General features: G+C 37.0%; 1 protein-coding gene across 5 annotated transcripts in view; it reads left to right on the top strand.

Moving 5' to 3' along the window:
- The window catches only part of GAP43 (growth associated protein 43), a 368,423-nt gene that overhangs the window by 185,097 nt on the left and 160,210 nt on the right, over positions 1-23,116 (top strand). For 3 of the 5 annotated variants that reach the window (XM_081302800.1, XM_081302802.1, XM_081302801.1), the window contains one exon: positions 13,447-13,516. The exons of 1 other annotated variant lie outside the window; for it this stretch is intronic. In XM_081302800.1, the coding sequence (XP_081158926.1) occupies positions 13,447-13,516 (70 nt within the window). Of the gene's footprint in view, positions 1-13,446; positions 13,517-18,623; positions 18,719-23,116 lie in introns of all 5 variants that reach the window. One more of the 5 variants, XR_014023147.1, reaches the window with a different exon arrangement.

Consider the following 23,116-nt stretch of genomic DNA (forward strand, 5'->3'; position numbering starts at 1 on the left):
TCTAGTATATTTTGAGATAAAAATGGTTGATCAGATTTTCTTAGCAACACAAAATAACCTGCACTGCTGTCATGATAGACAACTTATTTCCAGTCAAATCAAAGAACATAGGCATTTAGTCATTTCTATATGATCTAATACAAACATGGATTCTATTCCAATATTCTGAACTTCTGAACCCATCAGATTCCATCTCTATTAATAATTTTTGTTTGTTTGGTACTCAGGAGCACTCAACCACTGAGCCACATTCCCAGCCCTATTTTATATTTTATTTAGAAACAGGGTCTCACTGAGTTGCTCAGCACCTTGCCATTGCTGAAGCTGGCTTTAAACTTGCAATCCTCTTGTCTCAGCCTCCTGACCTACTGGGATTATAGACATGCACCACTGCACCTGGCTCCATTAATATTTTTGATGATTTATTATAATGCTGGGAATCCCAAATTTGGAAAGATCCTTAGATGACATTATAATAATTTTGTTTAATTTTACAAATTCCTTAAGTCCAACCCTTTACTACATACTCCAAAAGCCAAACTTTTGAGGCTTTACTGGTAGAAGTTGATCATTTTGGATGTATAAAACAATTTGATACCTCTACCTACATTACATTAATGGGCCAGAAATTAACAGACTGCTCTACCAATTAATTTTTTCAACTTATTCTCTTCTTCTCATGATCACCATATGAGCAAAGGCATACCAGAGACAGGTGAGCAGAAAGACTCAGCAAATCACTCTCCAGATCGCTCTTAGGAAGAGGTGATAGGACTTGATACAAAGTCTCCTGTTGTGGTGACTTTTTCACAGCATGTATGATCATGTTAACTGCAATCACAGGGGTTGGGACTTCCTCACAAAGATCTTCTTATTGAACTTTGCTTAGTCATCTAAGTCTGTGGGATGTATTTAGGGGTGTATATTAGTAAGGTGATCTGGTCTGTTGAAACAAATACATCTGTTGTCATCAGCTTTTTTGCTGCTGTGACCGAAAGACCTGACAAGAACAATTTTAAGGAGGAAAAGTTAATTTGAGGGTTCATGGTTTCAGAGTTCTCAGTCATAGACAGCCACTCCATTTCTCGGGGACTGAGGTGAGGTAAAATGCCATGGCAGAATTGTGTAGCAGAGGAAAGCAGCTAGGAAAGTGGCACCAGGAAGCAGAGAGAAAGAGAGAGAGAGAGAGAGAGAGAGAGAGAGAGAGAGAGAGAGAGAGAGAGAGCTCTCCTCACCACAACAAAATATAAACCCCAAAGGCACACCCCCAATGACCCAGGTCCTCTAGCCACATGTTACCTGCTTTTGGTTACCACTCAGTTAATCCCTCTCAGGGGATTGATTTACTGATTGGGTTAAGGCTCTCATAATTCAATCATTTACCTCTTCACGTTCTTGCATTGTCTCACATATGAGCTTTTGAGGGATACCTCCTATCTAAACTAAAACATCCAAATTGCACATGGGCTCTACACAGTGAAAGTTTATCTCTTGCTCAGCCAACAGCCCAAGGTTGGTATTCTGTAATAGCAAAAGGCCTTCTCCATGTGGTGACCGAGGAACTCAGGCTTCAGCCATTTTGTGGCTCCACCATCATCTAGGGTTTTGCTGTCTTCCATGCTGAATACAGATGGGGGGAGAGTATGGAGGAAGTACATCTCCTTCTTAAAATGCCTTTGCTCTGAAATGGCACATACCCCTTCCATTCATATTCTATTTGTGGGGGCAAATGCAAGAAAGGCTAACTTAGTTTGTCTATGGGCCAACAACAAGAAGAAAATAAAAATTTAGTGAACAGTTAACAATCTCTGCCTCAGGTATTTGTGGCCTCTTCCTGCTTCTTGATATTATTTAAAGATAATAAACCATGAGTGGAGTTACAAAGAAACCACTTCCTTTCCCCTATCTTACGGATTTATTCCACCCTTCACTGTCATTATCTTTTGGGGGATGACCATGGAAGTTGGTGAATGATCTCTAATTTTCTCTAGTGTGCTAGGTTTGATAAAAAGAGGATTGATAACTTGATGTAAAATGACTGCTGTCCATTCTCTCCTGGGGGACCTCTCAGTGACTTCTGTCTGCTACTGTGACAGCTGTTCTTGGCAGAAACGCTTTCTGGATCAATTTTTAATTTTTTTTCATTTTTAATTTTTTCCCTGAGACCCCTCCACAGTGTAACAGTTCAGGATTCTGACTGCAATTCTACCTCTTGAGGGCCAGCTTATGGTCCCTGGACTTTTAAATTCTCCCAAAACCTAAAGTACATTTAGCTTAGGGCTCCACTTTAGTGAAATAATAATGTAATGGTGCAGGAAACTGTCCTTGACTTTTATAATCATAGACTCACAGGCTAATCCCCAGGACTGCTTTGAACTTGCTGTGGTTAGTCATTCCATAGTTGGCAGTCTGCACAGAAAAGGATTGGATAACCGGATTGTCTCTAAGTTCTAAATGATTGTCAAGAGCCTAATATGCCTTTGCTAGTAAGGGAGACATGATTCTATTTAAAAATAGACACTCTCATGATGGGATACAAATGGTGTGAAAGATGGATAGCATGCTATCCTTGGACAAAAGTCACATCTCTTTATTCCTCAGATCAATAGCTTTAGATACCTCTCATGTTTTCTATATATGAGGAAGACCTTGTATGTAATAATGTATTTAAAGATTCATTTATTAATTCTACACAGATTTTGAGCTTCTACTGTGCTTCAGGTACTGGGAATATAATAGTAAACAAGTCAGATTCAGTCCCACCTGTTATGTAGGATGTTATTCACAGGGGTCCTGGAGAATAAAACAAGTGTGTCAGCCATGTGTGGATTATCTGGGGCTTTGGAAAGCTCTAGCTCTAAGCTGTGCAGGTCATCTCCATCTTCCTCCTTTGAATCCCTTTATGTTTCATTGCCTAGACTTTAGAGTAACCCAGAGAATTGTTTTCCTGAGGAAATTGGTTTCAGTTTTAAATAAGGCAACTTATTTAAAGCACTTAGCAAGCTCTCAAAATAGTACATAAGACAATTAAATGGTAGCTATTAATGTTAGCATTATGCTCTTTAGGAAATCATGGGGACAAAATTGGTCCAGCTGTACTGTTTCAAATTGCTTTTGTTCTTGGATAAGCATATCAGGCATCAATAACTCTCATGTGTTTCTGTTGATCGCTTCAAATCATTTTTTCTAATTTCCTACCTCAGGCTGCAGTCATCTATCCTTCTGGACAGAGGCAGGAGATGAGCAGACTTGATGTGGTTCCACAGCTAAGTTATTTAATGTAGTTCCATAGCTAGGTTATTTAATGAATTACATAGGAAAGCATATCTGGGGTTAGAATGCTGACGACACTATATAACAGTATCCCTGGCCTCTGGCAACCATGGCAAATACTGCTGCTTGGCGTTCCCCTTAATGACATACAAAGGTTCAGAGACCGGGAGATGGTAAAGTTGTGACTAAAACTGATTATTTTGCTGCTGTTTCTACATGCTCCGCCTTTTTCTGTGTTGTACCTGCTGCTATATCCAGGAAAGGAAAGCCTCTAAATAAATAATTCATGAGGATTACAACCTCAACATGAAGATGCTATGCAATTATCACCAGGGACCAAGATCATTGATCAATCTAAATATTCAGTGAGGCTTCTTCTGTGTCCAGCGCTGCACAGAGTTATTGCAGAAGGAAGCAAGAGAAATTTATAATGTTGTCTCTATCCTTAAAGAATTTATACCTTTCATGTGGAAACAAGACAAATACACACAAAGAATTTGCAGAACAATTCAATTCTAAAGTGTTTGGCATGATGAGAATGGCAATTTTAAGCTCCATCCTGGCCTTCTAGCTGCCTACAGGGAGGCCCTGTAGGGCAATCCAGGTGCACAGGTATACAGGCCAGCAGACCTACATACAAATTCTCTCTGTGCTGTTTAATGAACCATATGACCTTGAGCAATTTACTTCATTTCAACATTTCAGAGAAATTAAGAAAATGTTTTAGCCCCGGGTTTGGGTGATCATTGAATGAGTTAAAATATATTACCTGCCTGGTTGTAGTAGATTCTCAAAAAATATAGTTTTCTTTCCTAAACTCACATGATTGCTTATCCCAAGAGAATCTGTAGAGACAATGTATTTAAAACTAGGTGCATCGTCCTCTCCCCACCTGTCTACATGCTAAGACTTGGTTTTCTATTTGACCTCCAGTTTCTCTCCTGTTTTGTGGCAACATTTCTTCTCTAGTCATCGGGTTTGAAACCTGCATGTTATCTTTGACTTGAGCTTCCTCATCTCCCCATCTATTCTGTTTCAAAGCTCTATCTATTATTTCCCCCAGATGTCTTTCTAATCCAGAGTTCCTAGGGTCATAAATGGGCTACAAGAAATCTACAATAGTCTATGGGGAGAATGACTATAATTATTATAAATTCTTAAATGGGTCTCTATTCAAAAATTTTATAGACACGTCATTCTTACTATTTTCCTATTTCTATTACTTCTACTTCTTTTGTAACCATGTAGTTGCAAGCATTTTTAAAAAATCATTTCCTACCCAAATACAATAGCCTCCTAACTCATAACCTTCCAGTCTAATTCATTTATACCACTACTATAGATATCTCAAAACATGTTTCCAATCAGTCCATTGCCCAAATCAACAATTTTCAGCATTTCCCAATTTCTTTTGAACACACTAAGGGCTCTTAAATTACCTCTCTATACTATCTTCAGAATTTTTATATTCTGCTACTCCCTCTCATACTCCATGTTCCAGAAAATCAATTGCTCACTATTCTTTGAATATACTATGAAAATTAGTTAGAACTTTTGTAATGCAGAACACTAGGGGAAATGAACAATAACTCATCAGTGGACAGAAAATGTAGATTTTCAAAAGATTAATTACAAAGTTTCCCTCCAAGTTTCTCTCACTCTCACACATACATTTGTACCCTTGACTCCTTTGCACACCCATAACTCATAATCTGCATTAGAGAGGGAATGTTCAGGGAAAACCTGCCCTGGTCCCACTCATGCTTAAAGAAAAAGACCACTTTGGGTGCTGTTTCAACATAATATCATCCCAGAATTTCTTTAAAACCCAAGTTTGTTGACCCAAACTCTCCTGCTTGTAGCAGTTCCCTGCATTCTTTGGCAGATTTGACAGTCTACAGTAGATGGTGTTTGCGTGTCTGCTCCCTGCTGAAGCCACTTCCACTTTCCTGAGGCCACCCTCTCCTATCCCAGCTTGCAGGATAGAGGGTCCACCAGCAGCCATATTGGCACCATGCTCCTCCCTGCTTCCTGATCGAGGGCCTGGAGAGTGGGTGATACCTGACTGGACCTGGGCCAATCACCTTCCTACTTAGACATTTGGAATTGAAACAGCACTCATGACACACAACTGGCACTCCAAGATGTAAGTGGAAGAGCTATTATACATATAAGAAAAGCTACTCTACACTGAGAAAGAAGAACAATGCAGATGATCTGGAAAAAAAAAAAAGTAAAAATAAGAGTGGAATTCTCCTAATGTCTTTTTATCATCTTATCTCAGAACTTTGGAGGGTCTGGTGCTCCCCTTTCTTGGTTTCTTTGGGAGATATTCCTGTCACTCAACAGAGCCACGCCCTTTACACCTTTTTATCCTTAGACTATCTTGAGTTGTTGTCCTATACTGGAAATCAAAGAGTACTAAGTAATGTAATAACCTGGTTCCAGAATGGATATTTTACATTCCTTCCTTCATTCACTGAGGACATGGCAATGGAGCATCTACTTTATGCCAAATGCTTCTCTGTTATACTTTCTGAGGAGTTTATAAAGAGAAACAATGAGGTAATTATGATATAATAAGAAATGTTCTGTCAGACACCTTCACAAAATAATAGATATGATAAATAAATGGAGGTTGAAGGGAGGGAACGTAGCCCAATGGTGTCTTAACTAACTTGAGCTATAGGTTCAACAAGTGAGGAAAGGAAGGGTTGTCTGGGCAGAGGGAACGAAGTGTGCAAGCAGAGCATGATGTATTTTGCCATCTGCAGTCATCTTCTTACAGCGTATGTATATTACATGGTTTCATGCAGGGAAGGGTGAAAGATTTTAAGTCCTGAGCCAGATGTAGAAAGAATAATCTGCCATAATATGGATTCTCTCTTTAAGTGATAGAGGAATCATTGAAAAATTTAAGCAGTAGCTTTAAGACCTTATTCACTGTAGCTTAACCATGTCAACTTGGAATGGCATGTTCCAATATCTAACCAAGTAGGATCATGTAAAATAGCTCAGAATTTAGGTGAAATTATACCCATGTCTTTCTGGAGCAATTACTTTTGATATGTAGGTAAAATTCTTATTCTTCTATGTTTAACCAATTGCTTAGTTATGATTTTCCTTTTGACATGCTCTTCTCTCTATCTCTTTCATTTTCTCTTTATGTCCACCCATATATTTTGGTCACTTTAATAATTCTGCATTTTAATATCTTTTATGATTTATCTTTTCATATAAATCTATTTCTAATTATTTTACAGTAATTATTATAATTAAACTTTCATAGTAACTACATAGAAACTAATCTCATTACAATTAGAATTAATATACAGCTGAGAGGGATATAAAATATTTTATATGACAAGTCAGGCCCCAAAGATCTCCACAAAATAGAGCGCTTACTGGGCTCTTTGAAAATACAGGTTAGTAGTGATAAAGGGTAAATTCTCATACTTAGGTTCTAAAAAAATCAAATACCCAACAATAATAGGAAAGACAGTCCAAGCAGAAAAATTGGTAGTTAAAGGTCAGGTCAATGGAAGTCAGATCCACGTGGTCACTTTCTCCAAAAGCAACCATAGCATCACGATCCATTAATAGGCATTTATCTGCTTAGAAGCAAGAACCAATGGTCCCACCCATCTTGTTCCTTGCCTGATGATATGAAACATGGAACCTCATTTAGGCTCACCACATTTTAAGAAAGATAAAGGAAAAAAATATCTTTACATGTTCAGACAACTATGACTGAAAGGAGTCCAAAAAAAAAAAAAAAAGTGGGACTTCATGATATTTGGAGAAAATTCAGTTGTTTTAAAATGTTCCGAGAACTGTCATGTGGAAGAGCAAGAGGGGTCAGCTTGTTCTTCATGGCCCTAAAGGAAAACTGTGTGGCCTATTGATCTGGAGAGAGAGAATATAGGTGCATAGATTTTGGTTGAGGATAAGGAACAATTTTCTAAAGACGAATCTGTGTGATAACACTATGAACTTCCTTGGACAGCGTCAGAGTTTCTCTGTTTGTAGAGGTATTCAAGCTCAGGATGTGTGACTATCTATGAGATGGCTACAACAGGAATCTGGGCTTCACTATTTGCTTTTGGCTTAGATTCCTGGTTTTTTCTTCTTTTATTTTCCTGACTTTTCTTTAGGTATATTATTTTCACAAAGAAGAATACTTTTCACACCATCTTCATTTTCCTGTCCTTTGAGACAGAGACAAAATCCTCCAAATAATCTTTCTCTCCATGAAATAATGAGTCATACTTTATATAGATCCATATTGTACTTATTGCCCTTTTAATATGAGTTCTTTTTTTTTAACCCTGGAAGACAATTTAAAAGCAGTATTTCCTATCCCTCCTAACTTCTCCAATTTACAAAAAAACAGGGACAGCCTCATCCCCTCTAAGGCAGGAAATAATGAAGCCATGCTTTGGTCCAGAACACAGCCCCAATTCAATTTTGCAAACTGTCCCAACAATGACTCTTTTCTCTTCTGGTCCAGGATAGCATCCAGGGACTCACTGCATTCAGTTCTTCTTTCGCTTTAGTCTCTTCCAGGCTGGGTTCTCTATTGCAATAGCCAATAGGCACATGTGAACATTTTAAATAAAATATCTTAAATGTGGCTGGTTTGAGAAATAAAACTTTAAGTGTTCAACAGTCACACATGACTCATGGCTACTGAATTGAGGGAAAAGTTATCAAATACAGGTCATTGCTAACGTTACAGAAATTGGATACTGATTGTCTTCAGAGTGACCCTCAAGCTGGATCAACCAGATGGTTCCTCATGATTGGCCTCAGGTCATGCATTCTTTGCAGGAGTATGACAAAACAATGCTCAGTTTTTCTCAGTGATTCACATAAGGGCATATTATTGCTCATTAATAACTCTGTCAACAATGCTCATTAATTTCTGCTTTGTATATGACATTATGACATTATAACAAAGCTTTTGATTATATATATATATGTATATATACAGATATATGTATATATATATATATACATATATATAAATTCTTACATATTTGCTTTTAGAAAATGTAAAGACAACTTGCTGACTTACATCTAAAAACTCAATTTGGTTTTTTGTTTAGGATAATATTGCATTTACATTCATTTGGGAATTTTGTCATCTTTATAAAATCTATTTTCCTAGCCAAGCATGGTTATGTATGTTTCTAATCCCAACAGCTTGGGGGCTAAGGCAGGATCACAAGGTCAAAACAAGCCTCAACAACTTATGAAGGCCCCAAACAACTCAGCAAGACCCTGTCTCAAGATAATATATATATATGCTTGAGGGTTTTAAATATATGAATATAATATGCATAGCTATGGCTATGAAGGCAGATTGACCTGAGTTAGAAATCAGCTCTAAAAAGGGCTGGGGATGTGGCTCAGAGGTTGAGTGATTCTGGATTCAATCCCTAGTACAAAAAAAAAAAAAAAATCTAATCTCCTTTTTCAGGAACTTGGCATACTTGTCCTTACTCAAGCCTTATTTTATTTTGTTGATAAGATTCTTCTGTTTTTCCACTCGAGTCTTGCATGTTCCTTAATTTCACTCTGATTAGTACATGTTCAGTGTTTTTATTATTATGACTCTATAGATACAGCTTATGGTTTACTAATGAGTTGTCATCACATTTTTATCCACTTGCAACTTTCTTTTGTTCTGAAGTTATCAACTGCTTTATATAATTCTTTGCATGTTAAGATACCCACTAGCTAAGTCGTCCCACATTCTCTAGCAGCTGTAGTGAACATCTCTCAAATGACAACACCGGGGTATAACTCCATGGTAGACACCTGCTTAGCATATATGAGACCTTGGGTTCAGTTTCTAGCACCAGCAAAAAAAGAAAAAAAAAAAAACTTCATGTTCAAACCTGTCATGTACCCAGGAGTTCTATTTTTTTTTCCTTCCTTGAGATAATGCTTCCTAGAGTCCCACTCCATTTAGACTTGCCGCTCCACCATCCTGGGCTCTCCCTTCCCAGTTACCCTGGGGTGGTCATTGCCTTAGCACTGTGGGTCCCCTGTCTCCTGGATTTCTTGTTGTCTTGGTTTTAACTCCTGTTTTTATAGAGAACACTCTCTAGTACTTTCATGACACAAACTTTCATTCTGCTCCTGCACTTAATGTGAGGAAACTTTGTAAAGGAAAAGCTTAGTAAGGAATTCTAAGCCAAACATGTTTCACTGGAAACATCAAAGGTAGGTTTCTAATGTCTTCTGGATTCTTGCATGTGGCTGCTAAGGAGTTTGAAACTTCTCTTTTCTATGTGATATGTTTTTCTCCTTAGAAACTTAAAAAAAAATTGTTTTTACTCTTACTGTACAGAATTTCCATGATAGGAGTATCTTTTTTTTCCCCCCTCTTACTGTGCTGGGGATTCAGTGGACCCAAGACCCTTGTCTTTTTGCTCCAGAAACTGTTCTTGTATTGTTTCTTCAAGAAATTGTCCCTCATCATATCCTTTTTTTTGTTTGTTTGTTTTCTGAGGCATCTACTAATTGGAGTTTAGATATGGTGTGATAAAATAAATGTGGGTTCATTCAACAAATGCTAACCTAGATTATTGAATTTGAAAGTACTCTTTTTAACACAGACAATCAGTGTGTTCTGTAGTAATAACATGGAGTTAACACCAAAAGGTAGTTTAAACTGAAATTGTTAACATGTATGTTTAAGGGTTTTAAATATATGCATATAATATGCATTACCTATGGCTATGAAGGCAGACTGGCCTGGGTTAGAAATCAGCTCTACCTTTTTGTCTCTACTTGTTTGCACATCTATAAGGTTGAGATGATTATGGTGCTTGTGACTACTAACCGAAAATTAAATGAGAAAAAGCACTTAAGAACTTTACACAATGTCTGGCATATATAGGTACTTAGTAAACATTATGTGTTGTTACTGATGGAATGATAGTTATTAGGAAGAAATTGATGATGCTCAGAATACTTTGCATTAGATTTTGGTTACACAGAGCGCTTTCATGTGTTTCAAGACATCTTGGTATTACTCTATAAGACAAGAACACTGCATAAAATGGGCTATTTGTTTAAGTTTAGAATAGCATGTCTTATATTCTTATATTCAAGAAAGCCTCTTTTGCTGCCATGTTGATGAATAATTTAAGAAGTTCCTTACCAAACTATGTGATATAGTAGTCGTCACAGTTAAATACTCATTTAACTTGTGAAGGAAGGAAGATAAGTAACTGAATAAAGCAAGGCAGATGAACCCAAACAACAAAAAGGGTGATATTAGAAGCAGGATAACAGATAAAGAGGGAACCAAAACCAAGAGCAGGAAACTAGGAAAGACCATAAAGAACCATTGGGTTGAGATGCTGTTTTAGTGAAAAGTTCTGTCAAAGTGACAAGAGACCTTCCCTGGAATATTGTCTTAAGCAGTCTCATGGGTCAGTGTCATTAGAGATAAAAACGAGAAAACTGATGTAGGTAGAGGCACAAAACTGTCAAAAGAGCTTTGGTTTCCGAGGTCATTTTATAGTGCAGCTAAAACCAAGAGGGAGATGCATACGTTGTCATTGGATGCTGCCTCCACAGTGTGTGGAACAATGAGTTTTCCAGGAAAGCATCTTGTTAATAGCAAACAATGTTGTTGTTTATGCCTATGGAACATTCACTGAGTAATACCAGAAGATCTCTAACTATAACCATGTGCTTATGTATCTAAGATCTTGTGGATCCTGGGTACTTTGATTCTGTTATCCAGTTGTCTAGGTGCCTTGGTTTATCCTGTTCCTTCTGAAACCAAGATTAGAAGGAAAGGATGAAACAAACCATGGAATGACTTCTGACTCCAGATTTTGAGTAGTGTGATGTTGATATTAGGTTATCTTATCATCCCACAGGTCCCTAAAGTATTAGTTTCTATTAGAGTTTATGAACTGGAAAGGGACAAAATCATTTACTAACCGTAATTCTGCCAATGGTACTGGGTTACATCTTCTAACCTCTCCAAGACTCAACTTTCCAGATCTGTAAAACCATTTTATTTCGCTAGCTAAGTGGTTTTTAAGCCCTTTAGGTCAAGTATCTGATGAGAATCTAATAAAAGCCACAAATTCTACCCATAGAATTATGCTACTACAATATTATGGAATAACAAGAAATAATCACCCCGCCCCCCGCCACACACACACATGAGACATCCTCTTCAAAGCTATATTAACTTACTAATTGATTGATCCAAAAGTACAAAATATTTTAGAAATGGAGTGGCCACATAAAGCATGGGCAGGCACAATCCATCATTGTGTAGTTTCTCTTGGGCCCAGATGTCTAACCATGGGAATGATCACATTATGTGTGCAAGTGAGGACATTACTTAATCCAAAAGGGGAAATTCTTGCTGTGTCACTTTGCATTTGGGACTGGAACCACTACCAATAGACTCACACTAAAAGTCTATGAGCTTCCACTCAGGGATGTTTTCACAAAGAGTTGATCCTTCATTCTTGAATCAGATAGCATCAGCTTAGCCACATTCTTATCCAGGGAAAAGGTAAAATCAGTGCTGTTATTTTCACATTCAGCTTTCAAGTATTCCAGTAGTTATTTCCCTACACACACACACACACACACACACACACACACACACACACACGGCACATAGTTATTTATTTATTTATTTAGGTACCAGAGATTGAACTCAGAGGTATGTAACCACTGAACCACATCCAATCCTTTTTTTTTTTAATTTTTTATTTTGATGAGAGCAAATATGAACAGAGCAGGGAGGAAGAGTAGGAAGAAAAGAGTAACATTCATCAGTGACATGAGATGGGAGGGAAAGGGAGAGATGAGGAAAATTGCATGGAAATGAAGGGAGACCCTCATTGCTATACAAAATTACATATAAGAGGTTGTGAGGGGAATGGGAAAATAAACAAGAAGAGAAATGAATTACAGTAGATGGGGTAGAGAGAGAAGAAGGGAGGGGAGGGGAGGGGGGATAGTAGGGGATAGGAAAGGTAGCAGAATACAACAATTACTAATAGGGCATTATGTAAAATTGTGGATGTGTAACTGACGTGATTCTGCAATCTGCATTTGGGGTAAAATTGGGGGTTCATAACCCACTTCAATCTAATGTATGAAGTATGATATGTCAAGAGCTTTGTAAAGTTGTGAACAACCAATTAAAAAAAAGGTTTAAAAATTAAAAAATAAATAAATAAATAATTTTTTTTATTTTGAGACAGGATCTCACTGGTTTCTTTACAGTCTTGATAAATTGCTGAAGCTGGCTTTGAACCTGCAGTTCTCCTGCCTCAGCTTCCCAAGCCACTGAGATTACAGGCATATGCCAATGGGATTACATGCATGTGCCACTGAGCCTGGCTTGGCACGTGATTCTAAAGGGTTCACAGACACTCCCCTCAAATTTACCCCATGTGCTCCAGGTTAAGAAATCCTGAACATGTGACCTTTAACATGTTTCTGACCTCTAACATGTTATTAACTTAATATGCTATTATACTCAATACTAGTATTCCTTCAGACCATAGTGACAGGACTTGGTGATGGAATGAGTGACTTTCATCTTTATAGCTTTCAGACCAGCAATATAACATTTTCCTTTAAATCCATTTTTTTTCTCTGTTTTAATGGCAGAGTTGACAGAATCTTGCAGCTCTCATGAAAAGTTCAGAACAATTTCACCTTTCCCTCTTGTTCACATTAGAGATCACTATGTTTCAGAATAATATTTCTGAAATTCAAGGTGAAAGACTTGGGGGAGTCATTGTAAGCTGACATCAGCTAAGAGCTAAATAAATGTCTGTATTGTGGCTTATATCTCCACTTAATTTAACCTAACACTCTGTCTTGAGAAAAGTGAAGTATCCTATCCTTTATGTTTCATCTGAAATTTTATCTCTGCAAATTCCTGTTAAATTAGAAATTGGTTTCATGTTGATGGTCACCATCATTATCAGTTCATTTAATACTGTTCAACTAAGTATCCAGTGGTGCCCTCACAGACCTGTTTAGCCATTCATTCCAAAAATAATTTATGGGAATGTATAACATTCTCTGAGCATTTACTGTGTGCAAGGCACTGTGCTAAGACTCTGCAAATACCATCTCCTATAATCCAATTTTATTGCTTCTTTTCAGGAGTTGGAAAATCATCTTCTGCTTTACTGTGATGTGGAATCAGCAGATCATAACTGTTTGTGAGACAGAAGTGAGTTTTATTTCTTTGAAGTCCTGAGGTCACTCCTGTTGCCACTGCAGTGGACAACTAGGACAGTGGAGCTAAAGATAAAGGCCACACAGCGGCTATGTGGCAGGAAGGATTACTGGTTTCTCAGTAGAACCAGGAGGTGACTACTTGAGCCTCCAACAGAGGATACATGAAAACCTTATGAGTGGAGAAAGATCCAGGAAATAAAATTCATGAGTGCCTACCAAGTATCATGCTTAGTAATATATGCTTTCCTATATCTCATTCTCACTTTACCATGTGAAATGAGTGTTGGTACCTCTGCAGAGAACATGAGGCTCAGATAGGTTATGTGGCTAATGCATATGCAGCAGAGGTTCTAACTAGGTCTGTTTGTCGTCAGATCTAACCCTTTCCCATGCCCCACAATGAAGAAGAGAGAGGAGGAAATGCATAGTGGAGAGGGGAACCAGGCCTTCACAAAAGCAAGTGGACAACAGCAGTTGAAACACATGGGCCGAATATGATCCCCTGCTCAGAACTCTTGACTTGGATACTAGGTTGAAAGGAAGCTGGGCTAAAAACTTAAGGAGAAAATTAAGTGTTGAGCAAAAAAGAAGTTAATTAAAAATAATGCAAATATTCAGTGTACCCACAGAAGCATTTGTGTTTCAGTGGATTTAGACTGTAAGCCACATTCTTTCATGATATATTCTATACAACTTTTTGATCAGTTAATCATTTTTTAAATGCACTTGAGTCTTCCCTTAGTATTTTAAATACTAAGAGTTTTTAAATACTAAAAGTTAATATTTTAAATACTAAATAGTTAATCATATATATATTCAAGGGATGATAAAACCTAAGGAAGCTAGTTTCTGAAAATTCCTTTATCCTTTGCAAAGGAAGTTTTTCTAAGGAGGGAGATTCTTCCTATTATAATTTAGAGTCTTTAAATCAAAGTAATGAGAAATCATTTTAATTAAGGAAAACCCCCAAGTCTTTCCCAACAGCTGGTTTGCTTGCAAATAGGAAAAACTAAAAATGAATCAGAGAAAAAGGGTTTACACAATTTCTAAAATAACTTGATATATTTAGAAGTGTGACTGTGTGTGTGTGTGTTGTGTGTGTGTGTTCTTGTGCAAATGTAGGAAACCAGAAAACCTTTGTGAGAGAATTTTTGACTATGTTATAGTTTTCACAATCATCAAATGTCACACGAAATAAGCAGCATAGTAGTATAGTTCTACATGCAGTATTCTAGTATGTCTGGTTGTGAGCTCCATGTTGGCATGCATAACAGTATGTGAAAGTAAGGATTTAATATTTTTAAAGTCATGAGCTACTGTATGCACAGATATGGTAAGATATATAATAGTGTTTAGGTATTTGAGGTGTATGATGGTGGGCGACTAGTTATCACTGAACTAGTATATTAGGGAAGTGAAATTTTAGGCAGGTATATGCAACCTTTCCTCCACTCTGTAATCAGTGGTGTTATCTGGAGGTTTGTCCACAGAACAACAGGTGGTACCTAATGTTCAAAGTCAAAAAACAGTTACTATGGAGACCAGATGCAAATTTAGATCTCCACGTCCACTCTGTGCTATATATTTTTTTAAATGTGTTATAATAGAAATGAGAGAACTGAAATATGATTCACATTAATGTCTTCTGAGCCCTAAAATATTAGCTGATAGTGTGAGATATTGAATAAGTTACATCTTCTCAGGCTCTGCTTCCAGTCAACTTTGCAAAAATGATGGAATCAGAGAACGTTTCTAAGAATTTTTACATTTTCTAATTATTCTAAATTCCTTTTTATTAGCATGTGTTAAAATCATAGCAAATATGTTTTTTTGGAGCATGTAAAATTCTACAAATGTATAGGTAATGAAAAATCAATTTAAAACACTAAGTGCTTGTTTTATATAACACAAAATAGAGTGAAAGAAAAAAATTCAAGTCACTCATCATTTCAAGACACAGAGAAAATAAGCATTAATATCTTTGTGTTTTTCCTTCCATTCTTCCTTCTATAGAACACTATTTAATGTATGCAAAATCATACTATATGTACATTGTTATAAATAAGCCAATAGATTTAAAATCCTTAATGGGCACCTGCTTTTTTTTTTTTTTTTTTGGTGTGTGTGTGTGTGTGTGTGTGTGTGTGTGTGTGGTCATTGTTTGGTTATTTATTTATTTATTTTGGTAATGCGGTAATGCAGATTAAACGCAGAGGAGCTTAACCACTAATTCACATCCCCAGTTCTTTTTTTATATTTTATCTAGAGACAGGGCCTCACTGAGTTGCTTAGGGACTCACTAAATTGCTAAGGCTGGCTTTGAAAGTGGATCCTCCTGCCTCAGGCTCCCAAGCTGCTGGGATTACAGGTGTGCAACACCATACCTGGCTTAATGGGCATCCTTTTAATGACAGTTTAATATATGAGTATATGGACAGAATTTAAGGTGCTTAACCTTTTTTTTTAACAATCAGGTGTTTGATTTTTGGGGGGGATAGTATATAAGCTGTATAATGACTATAAGTGTATATAAACTTCATTATATTTCAGATACGTGCTTATAAGTAGAATAGCTAGGTAAAGATTGCAAATTCTAGAGGGAAAATAATACCTTTGAGAGAAACAGGGACAGAAAGACACACAGAGAGAGAGAGAGAGAGAGAGAGAGAGAGAGAGAGAGAAACTTTTTAAATTATAAATAACAGAAAATTGAGAGGAGGGATGGAAGAACCATTGTGGTCCATATAACTGAAAAGATCTGAGAAAAGACTGGAGTTTAGGTGTGGTCAAACCATTAATAATGATAATAATCACTAACACTTTTTTGAGCAGTGACTCTATGTCAAGCACTGTTTAAGTACTTGAAAGAATTAATTCATTTTATTCTCATAAGATTTCATAACAAAAATAGTATGAGTCCTATTTTACAGCTCTATCTCATTTTCACTCTTTCATCTCTATTAACTCATCCCTCAAAGCTTCTCTATCACTAGTTGCTCCAGATTCATTCTCTTAGGCCCAAGTCCAGAGTACAAATCTTGCCTCTTTTCTAGTTGCTCAGGAGAAAATTCCAAAATTAACTATTTGGCCCTGGCTTCTATATTGGCCTTGGCCTTCATTATTGACCCAGTCACCAGGAGAATATGAGGCACTGATTAGTCAGACCTAGACTGACCTCCTACTCAGCTGGAGCTGAGAATGGTGTTAGCTGTGCCAAGTACGTGGTCTCAGAATGGGGATGGGATAATTCCCCTAAAGATCTAAAGATAAACATGTGCTATTTTTAATAGTAGAGTGAATGGAAAGCAGATAGCCAGTTTTACCACAGAATCCAATTTCACTATGATGAAGACTAAGAAATGTTTGATTGCATCTAGTGAAATAAACAGTGAAAAATAGCTATCTGTAATAAAAATATCTCCTTGGTTCAAGTTTCTGAGAGTAGTGATTACTGTTTTTCACATTTATAGTACACAACACTAGTTTTAGTCTGAAAGAACTGTTTAGATGTGAGCCATATTTAGATAGATTCTACATGCAAAAATTTGAGTATACATGTAAAAAAAAGAAATTTAGAGAAATGCTAGTGGATTAATTCATCCCGGTTTAAAGAAAACATGATTATTTTCCTAAGCCTACACTATCTATATAAAAATATTATTTAAATAAAAGTCATTTTTTCCCAACGATAGATCAAAATATAAGGCTTTTCCCTCCCCGCTTTGTCAGTAGTCAGGAGTATGGTATAGACTGCAACTATTGTACAATTGGAATAATCTGCCACAACAAAAATGGTGAAGAACCACATTGTGTTTACAAAGCATGTCTGGTTATAAATCTGATGTTCTTTGCTATGCAATGGAGGTAATGCAGGATAGGAGAGAAAAAAAATATGTCTGAGCTGTACATGGATTGCTATGGAAACAGCAGCTGACCAATCAGTGGAGAGTAGTCAGAACATATGCCTCCTCTCCTCTGCAGACTTGATGAATTGATGTCCTGATATTACAGTCCTTTTGGCTCTGATGCCACTTGTAGGGGTAGTTCTTCAATGTCAAAGTATATGACACACATCTGTTATTTTAAAAATCAGTTGTAAAAATTCTTAGTTTTAAAATTTCCACCCTTCATGTGCAGACCCTTACATAGGCAATTTGATATCCCTGTAAAACATTCACTCAAATTCTCACACATCCTCTACTCCTTAATTTTTTTACTTATCATATTTCCTCATACCATCAACTTACTTATATCCCAAACTACCTCAGTCTAGCTGGCATATAGCAATTTCTACAACATCAAGAAATATATAAATGCAAGTCAAGTTAAAGCTCTATCTAATTTTAGGTATGATAAAAAGACCAGTTTAAAAATATGCTTTATTCAGCAGAATAAGAAGGTTCAATGACTAGAAACATGAAAAAGGAAATATTATATTTCCCTATTGAATTCAAGAAATAAAAACAACTCTGCTTCTCAGGAAAACTCAAGAAAAATGAATAAAGAAATAAGTTAGAGCCTTTGGAAGCAGAGCCTGACTTCTAAAAATGAATGCATTATACATGTGCAATAATCTGCAGATGAGTCCTATTGGTTAGGAAAGGTGTTTGTAGATTTCTTTCAGGTGGTGAAGCCTGGATCTTCAGTAAATGTCAGGCTTTCTTGGCCTTAAATGATTTCCTCATGGAATGAATGTTCCCTGCCATAGCTTCAGTGAGTGGGAAGGGGTGTGGACTTTGAAGAGACAGACAAAAAAATGGGTCCTCTGGTCTTTGGTCCTATTGTTGCATGAAAAGATGTAAAAGACTGGCTTCCGTTGAGCAGACTGAATAAATAATGGCTGCTGACATTTAAACCTGTCTCCAGATCACACAGTAAATCTGTGGGGGTTGGGGGAATGATCAAGCACAAACCTTGAACTATATAATGTCCAAGGGATTCACTGGGAGAATAATGGATAGGTTTGATAATACAGTCCATGCTCTTATTGTATGGACTCACTGAAGAACTAGACATTCCAAAAGACAATTCTTTGTGTACATAAACTGAGACTTCAAAAAAAAAAATCTGATACACATTTCCATGACTTTTTTTTTTAGGAATCATTCAGGGAGATGGGGATACATCAGTGCATAATGAAAGATTTCCTGACCTCATGTGGTACCCATTCTAGCAAGGGAGGTAAACAATAGAAGTAAGCAAATTAATTGTTCAATATATTATAAAGTGATTTTTTTCTGTCAAGGTGGCCAGTAGCCTCTTAATTATTATAAAACCTAATCTTCCTTGATTTCTTCAAGCCATTTGATATAATTGAGCCAATTCCCCTTATTCTTTCGATTTTCACCCCAGAGATGGGCACATGTTGTTTGAGTGCCTACCGAACACTAGGTATTGTGCTGGGTGCTGGGGAGCTAACCCAGGGCATGGTGAGCTTTACTACTACTCTGCTAGTAATCTTGTCTTTCCTCAAGCCATTTATATCTTCCTCCACCTCTTTATCAGGCCCTTCTCTTCTGTTCTATACCATAAATATTAAGGTATTTCTACAGTTTTGCCCACAGTCTACTGCTTGATCCACATGCATCTCAATGACCTCACTGATTTCTGAACCTTCAACTATTATTTATATGTTAATAACTCTATCTCTGATTTTCTCACAGTAATCCATTCATTTAAAACTAGTGAGCATTTACTCTTTCCCAAGCACTTTGCAGAAAGTTGGAAATCCAAGCATATATAAATAGGACATGGTCTAGTGGAGAAAGACAAGAAAGCAAGTAAACAAGCAAATGAATGAAAATAATTATGCATTATAATGATTTACATACAGAAATCAAACAAGAAGATGAGAATGAGAGTATAGGAGACCTACTACCAAATAGGATTGATAGGGTGGATTCTCTGAGGAAAAGGCATTTAGGAGGAAATTGAATGATGAAAAGAAAATAGCCTTGTGTGGGTCTTCAAAGGAAGATTGTTCCAGCTGAGTGGAATGGCATGAGTTAAGGTCCTGCCGTGGGAAAATATTGCTTACTTTATGACTGGATGACGATTTACATGGGAGAGAATGACCTGAGATAAGTTCGGGGAGAAACATAGTTATAAGACAATATAGGATCCTGAAGTCTTAGATTTTTATTCTAGGTAGATTTGAGAGTCACTGAATCATTTTAAACAGAAGATTGATGTAATCTGATTCATTTTATGCTATTACTCTTGCTACTATGAAAGTGGGATTAATTAAGAGGCTGTTGAAGTTCAAATGAGGGATGCTGGCAGCTGTGCTAACTGATGGAAGTAGATGTGGATGGAAGTGAATTGATTTGATAAATAGTCATCCCTCCAATTCAGCTTGCTCTCAATAGCATTTGTTATTCTGGATCTAGTTCATAGTGACACTTATTTGTCTAGACTAGAAAGTTTTGATATCATCTGCAACAATTTCTTCCCTTACAACCCTTGTCTTACCCCAGTGGTTCTACCTTGGGTATGGATTCCACATGGGTGTCACTTAACTCCCTGCAGTTCTTTCATCTGCTTTATGGATTATTATCCTGGCTACCAGATCTTTCCTCTCCCATCCATCCTTTACCATGTAGATGGAAACATTTGACTCAAAAGCTTAATGTGATCATTTCTGTCTCCTGATTACAAATCTCTTTTGTTTCCCAATGCCTACAGTTTTAAATATGCAAACACTGCAGATTGGAAATCAGTCTATTATCTGGTGTCATTCTATCACACACTGAATTGTTTCTTTCACAATGAATCCCATGCCACTCTCTAGATGCCTCCATCTTCACATTTGCAACATTTTCTCTGCACAAGATCTGGAATTTCTTCTTCCTCTTCTCTACTTGGCAAACTGATTCCCTCCTTAAGGGACCCACCTGGACTTTTTCAGTCAGTGACACTTGATGGGTCTCTACTACCATCCTTTGTTATAACATTTACTATCTTTTATAATTTTTCAGTTTATGTATCTATTTATCTTGTTAGATCTGTATTATGGTTTAGGTATGAAGTGTCCCCCAAAAGCTTACAGGTGAAACAATGCAAGAAAGTTTTAGAGATGAAATGATTAAGGTATGAGAACCTTAACCCAATGGGTGAATCAATCCCTGGATAGCAATGTGGAGTGTGGCTGGAAAAGGTGGATCATTAGGGGCCTGTCTTTGGGGTGTATATTTTGTACATGATGAGTGAAGTCTCTCTCTTTCTACTTCTTGATCATGTCCTGAGCCCCTTTTCTCCACCAGACTGTTCTGTCATTATATTCTGCTTCATCTCAGGCCCTGAGGAATAAAGTTGGTCATCTATGATGTTTTCAATGTTTCCTATCATTTTTAGCCAATTTTTAATTTCCTATAATTTTTAACTTTTTATCCTTTAAAATTATTATTGTTGGATATTTTAGTCATAGCAGGAAAACAGCTGACTAAAACAATCTGTCAAAGCATGGTCAAAGGACACTTGCCTTAGATTCACCTGAGACAACATATTCAAAATATAAGTTGCTGTCTCTTTCCATTCTATACATCAGAATTTGTCTCAGTGGAACTTGAGAATCTCTATTTCTATAAATCCCCAGGTGATTCTTACAAATACTAAATTTTGAGAAGCAATGCACTAAGCCATGAGCTCCTCGAGGACAGGACCATATCTTATGTTTCTCTCATCTCCACCACCTAATACACAGGCAGGCTCAGCAGATGTGGTTTTGAGTAGATACTGATTTCCAACTAATATATATTATTTATCTGGCATACCATTATTCATTTAACACATAATTAACTTTGATTAGTACTGTGTTATTAGCAAGATTCTAACATTTTGGTTTTTTGTTCAGACCATGTGAAGATTAAAAACATAATATAGCATTGCAAGGAGAAAATTAGACTTCCATTCTTTCACATAATGTTAAAAAAAGAAAAGAAAAAGAAAATATCACTTAGCTTTTTCACCACTGTGACCAAAAGACCTGAAAATAAGAGTTAGAGAAGAAAAAGTTAATGTAGGGGTTCATGGTTTCAGTGATCTCAGTTCATAAATGGCTGACTCTATTTCTCTGGGTCCAAGGTGAGACAGAACATCATGGCAGAGGGTGTGGTAGAGGAAAGCAGTTCAGGACATGACAATTAGAAAGCAAAGAGAGAACTCCCCTCACTGTGGACAAAATAGAAAACCCCAAAGTCCCCTCAATGACCCATCTCCTCCAAACAATTGCTACCTGCCTACAGTCACCATCCTGTTAATCTCTATCAGGAGACTAATGCACTGATTAGGTTAAGACTCTCATAACCCAATTATTTCACCTCTGAACTTTCTTGCATTGTATTACACATAAGCTTCGGGGGAACACCTAATATTTAAACCATAAAAAATACAGATCTCCATTTCTAGTTAGGAATGATGTTTTCAGCGTTTCCTATAATTTTTAGTCAAGATATACACAAACAGAGATAAGAATAGTTAAAGTGTCTGTAATAAGTACCCATGTTCAAAAAGTTCCCTGAAGCTCAACCCTCCCCTAGAAGCAGAGCACATTGCAGCCCTTGGAATTACTATTACTTGCAAATAAAATTCAGTTTACCTCTCTCACTTTGTTGGTGTTATACATATAAGATGACTTTCTCTAAGACCATTCTTGCTTTGTTCATTATTCCTTACCAATATATATATATATATATATTTTTTTTTCTGGGTCCAAGGTGAGGCAGAACATCATGACAGAGAGTGTGGTGGAGGAAAGCAGTTCAGGACATGACAATTAGAAAGCAAAGAGAGAACCCCCTTCACCATGGACAAAATAGAAAACCCCAAAGGCACACCCTCAATGACCCATCTCCTCCAATATATATATATAATGACTTTCTTAAACTCTAGAGGTAGAAGTTTTTATTTTCTCTGTAACAGGATATTTTGCCCTAGTCCTCATGTCCAGCCCAGTCTCTCATATATTCTCTACCTTTCTGCTTCTACTCAAGGTGTCTCTAGTTGCTATCTTCCACATCTAATTAGCTAAATTCCCAAGTTTTACAGAGGGGTTAGTGAAGTTGAGGTTAGAGGCTATAGGGAAAGTCTGAGCTATAAAAAGTAGGGAATGGGAGACCCAGGTCTATAAAGGCCTGGGAAGGGACACAGTAGGAATGTGGATATTCTTTGTCTTAGAGCACACTGGGACAATGGTTAAGGAAGCCAGCTAGGGTAAGGGAGAGATGGAGAGGCAGGGCTTGGGTATCACCAACATTAAAATTTACTTTCAAGGCAACTGCACTGGAATAATCAACTCTACATCAAATAAAATACACAACAGTCACTAAAAATATGTTTAGTCCTTTAGGACAAGAAGTATCTGGAGGCTTACATTCTAGTGCATAAGAAGATAAATAGGATGGGTATCTCAACAAAATCCTTAGTGTGATAAAATTGTCCATCAGGACTCCAGCATCTTCTTCCCCTCATTCCCTCCCCTCATAATATATCCCATATGCTTTTCTATGGATCCACGTCTTCTTGCTTTTTTTCCAACCTAAGCAGGGTAAAAAGGGGAATGCAACTTTTTATTACTTTGAGCAAATCAAATATC

This window comes from Spermophilus citellus (genome assembly GCF_964194105.1).
Source record: "Spermophilus citellus genome assembly, chromosome: 7".
Classification (NCBI taxonomy): Eukaryota; Metazoa; Chordata; class Mammalia; order Rodentia; family Sciuridae; genus Spermophilus; species Spermophilus citellus.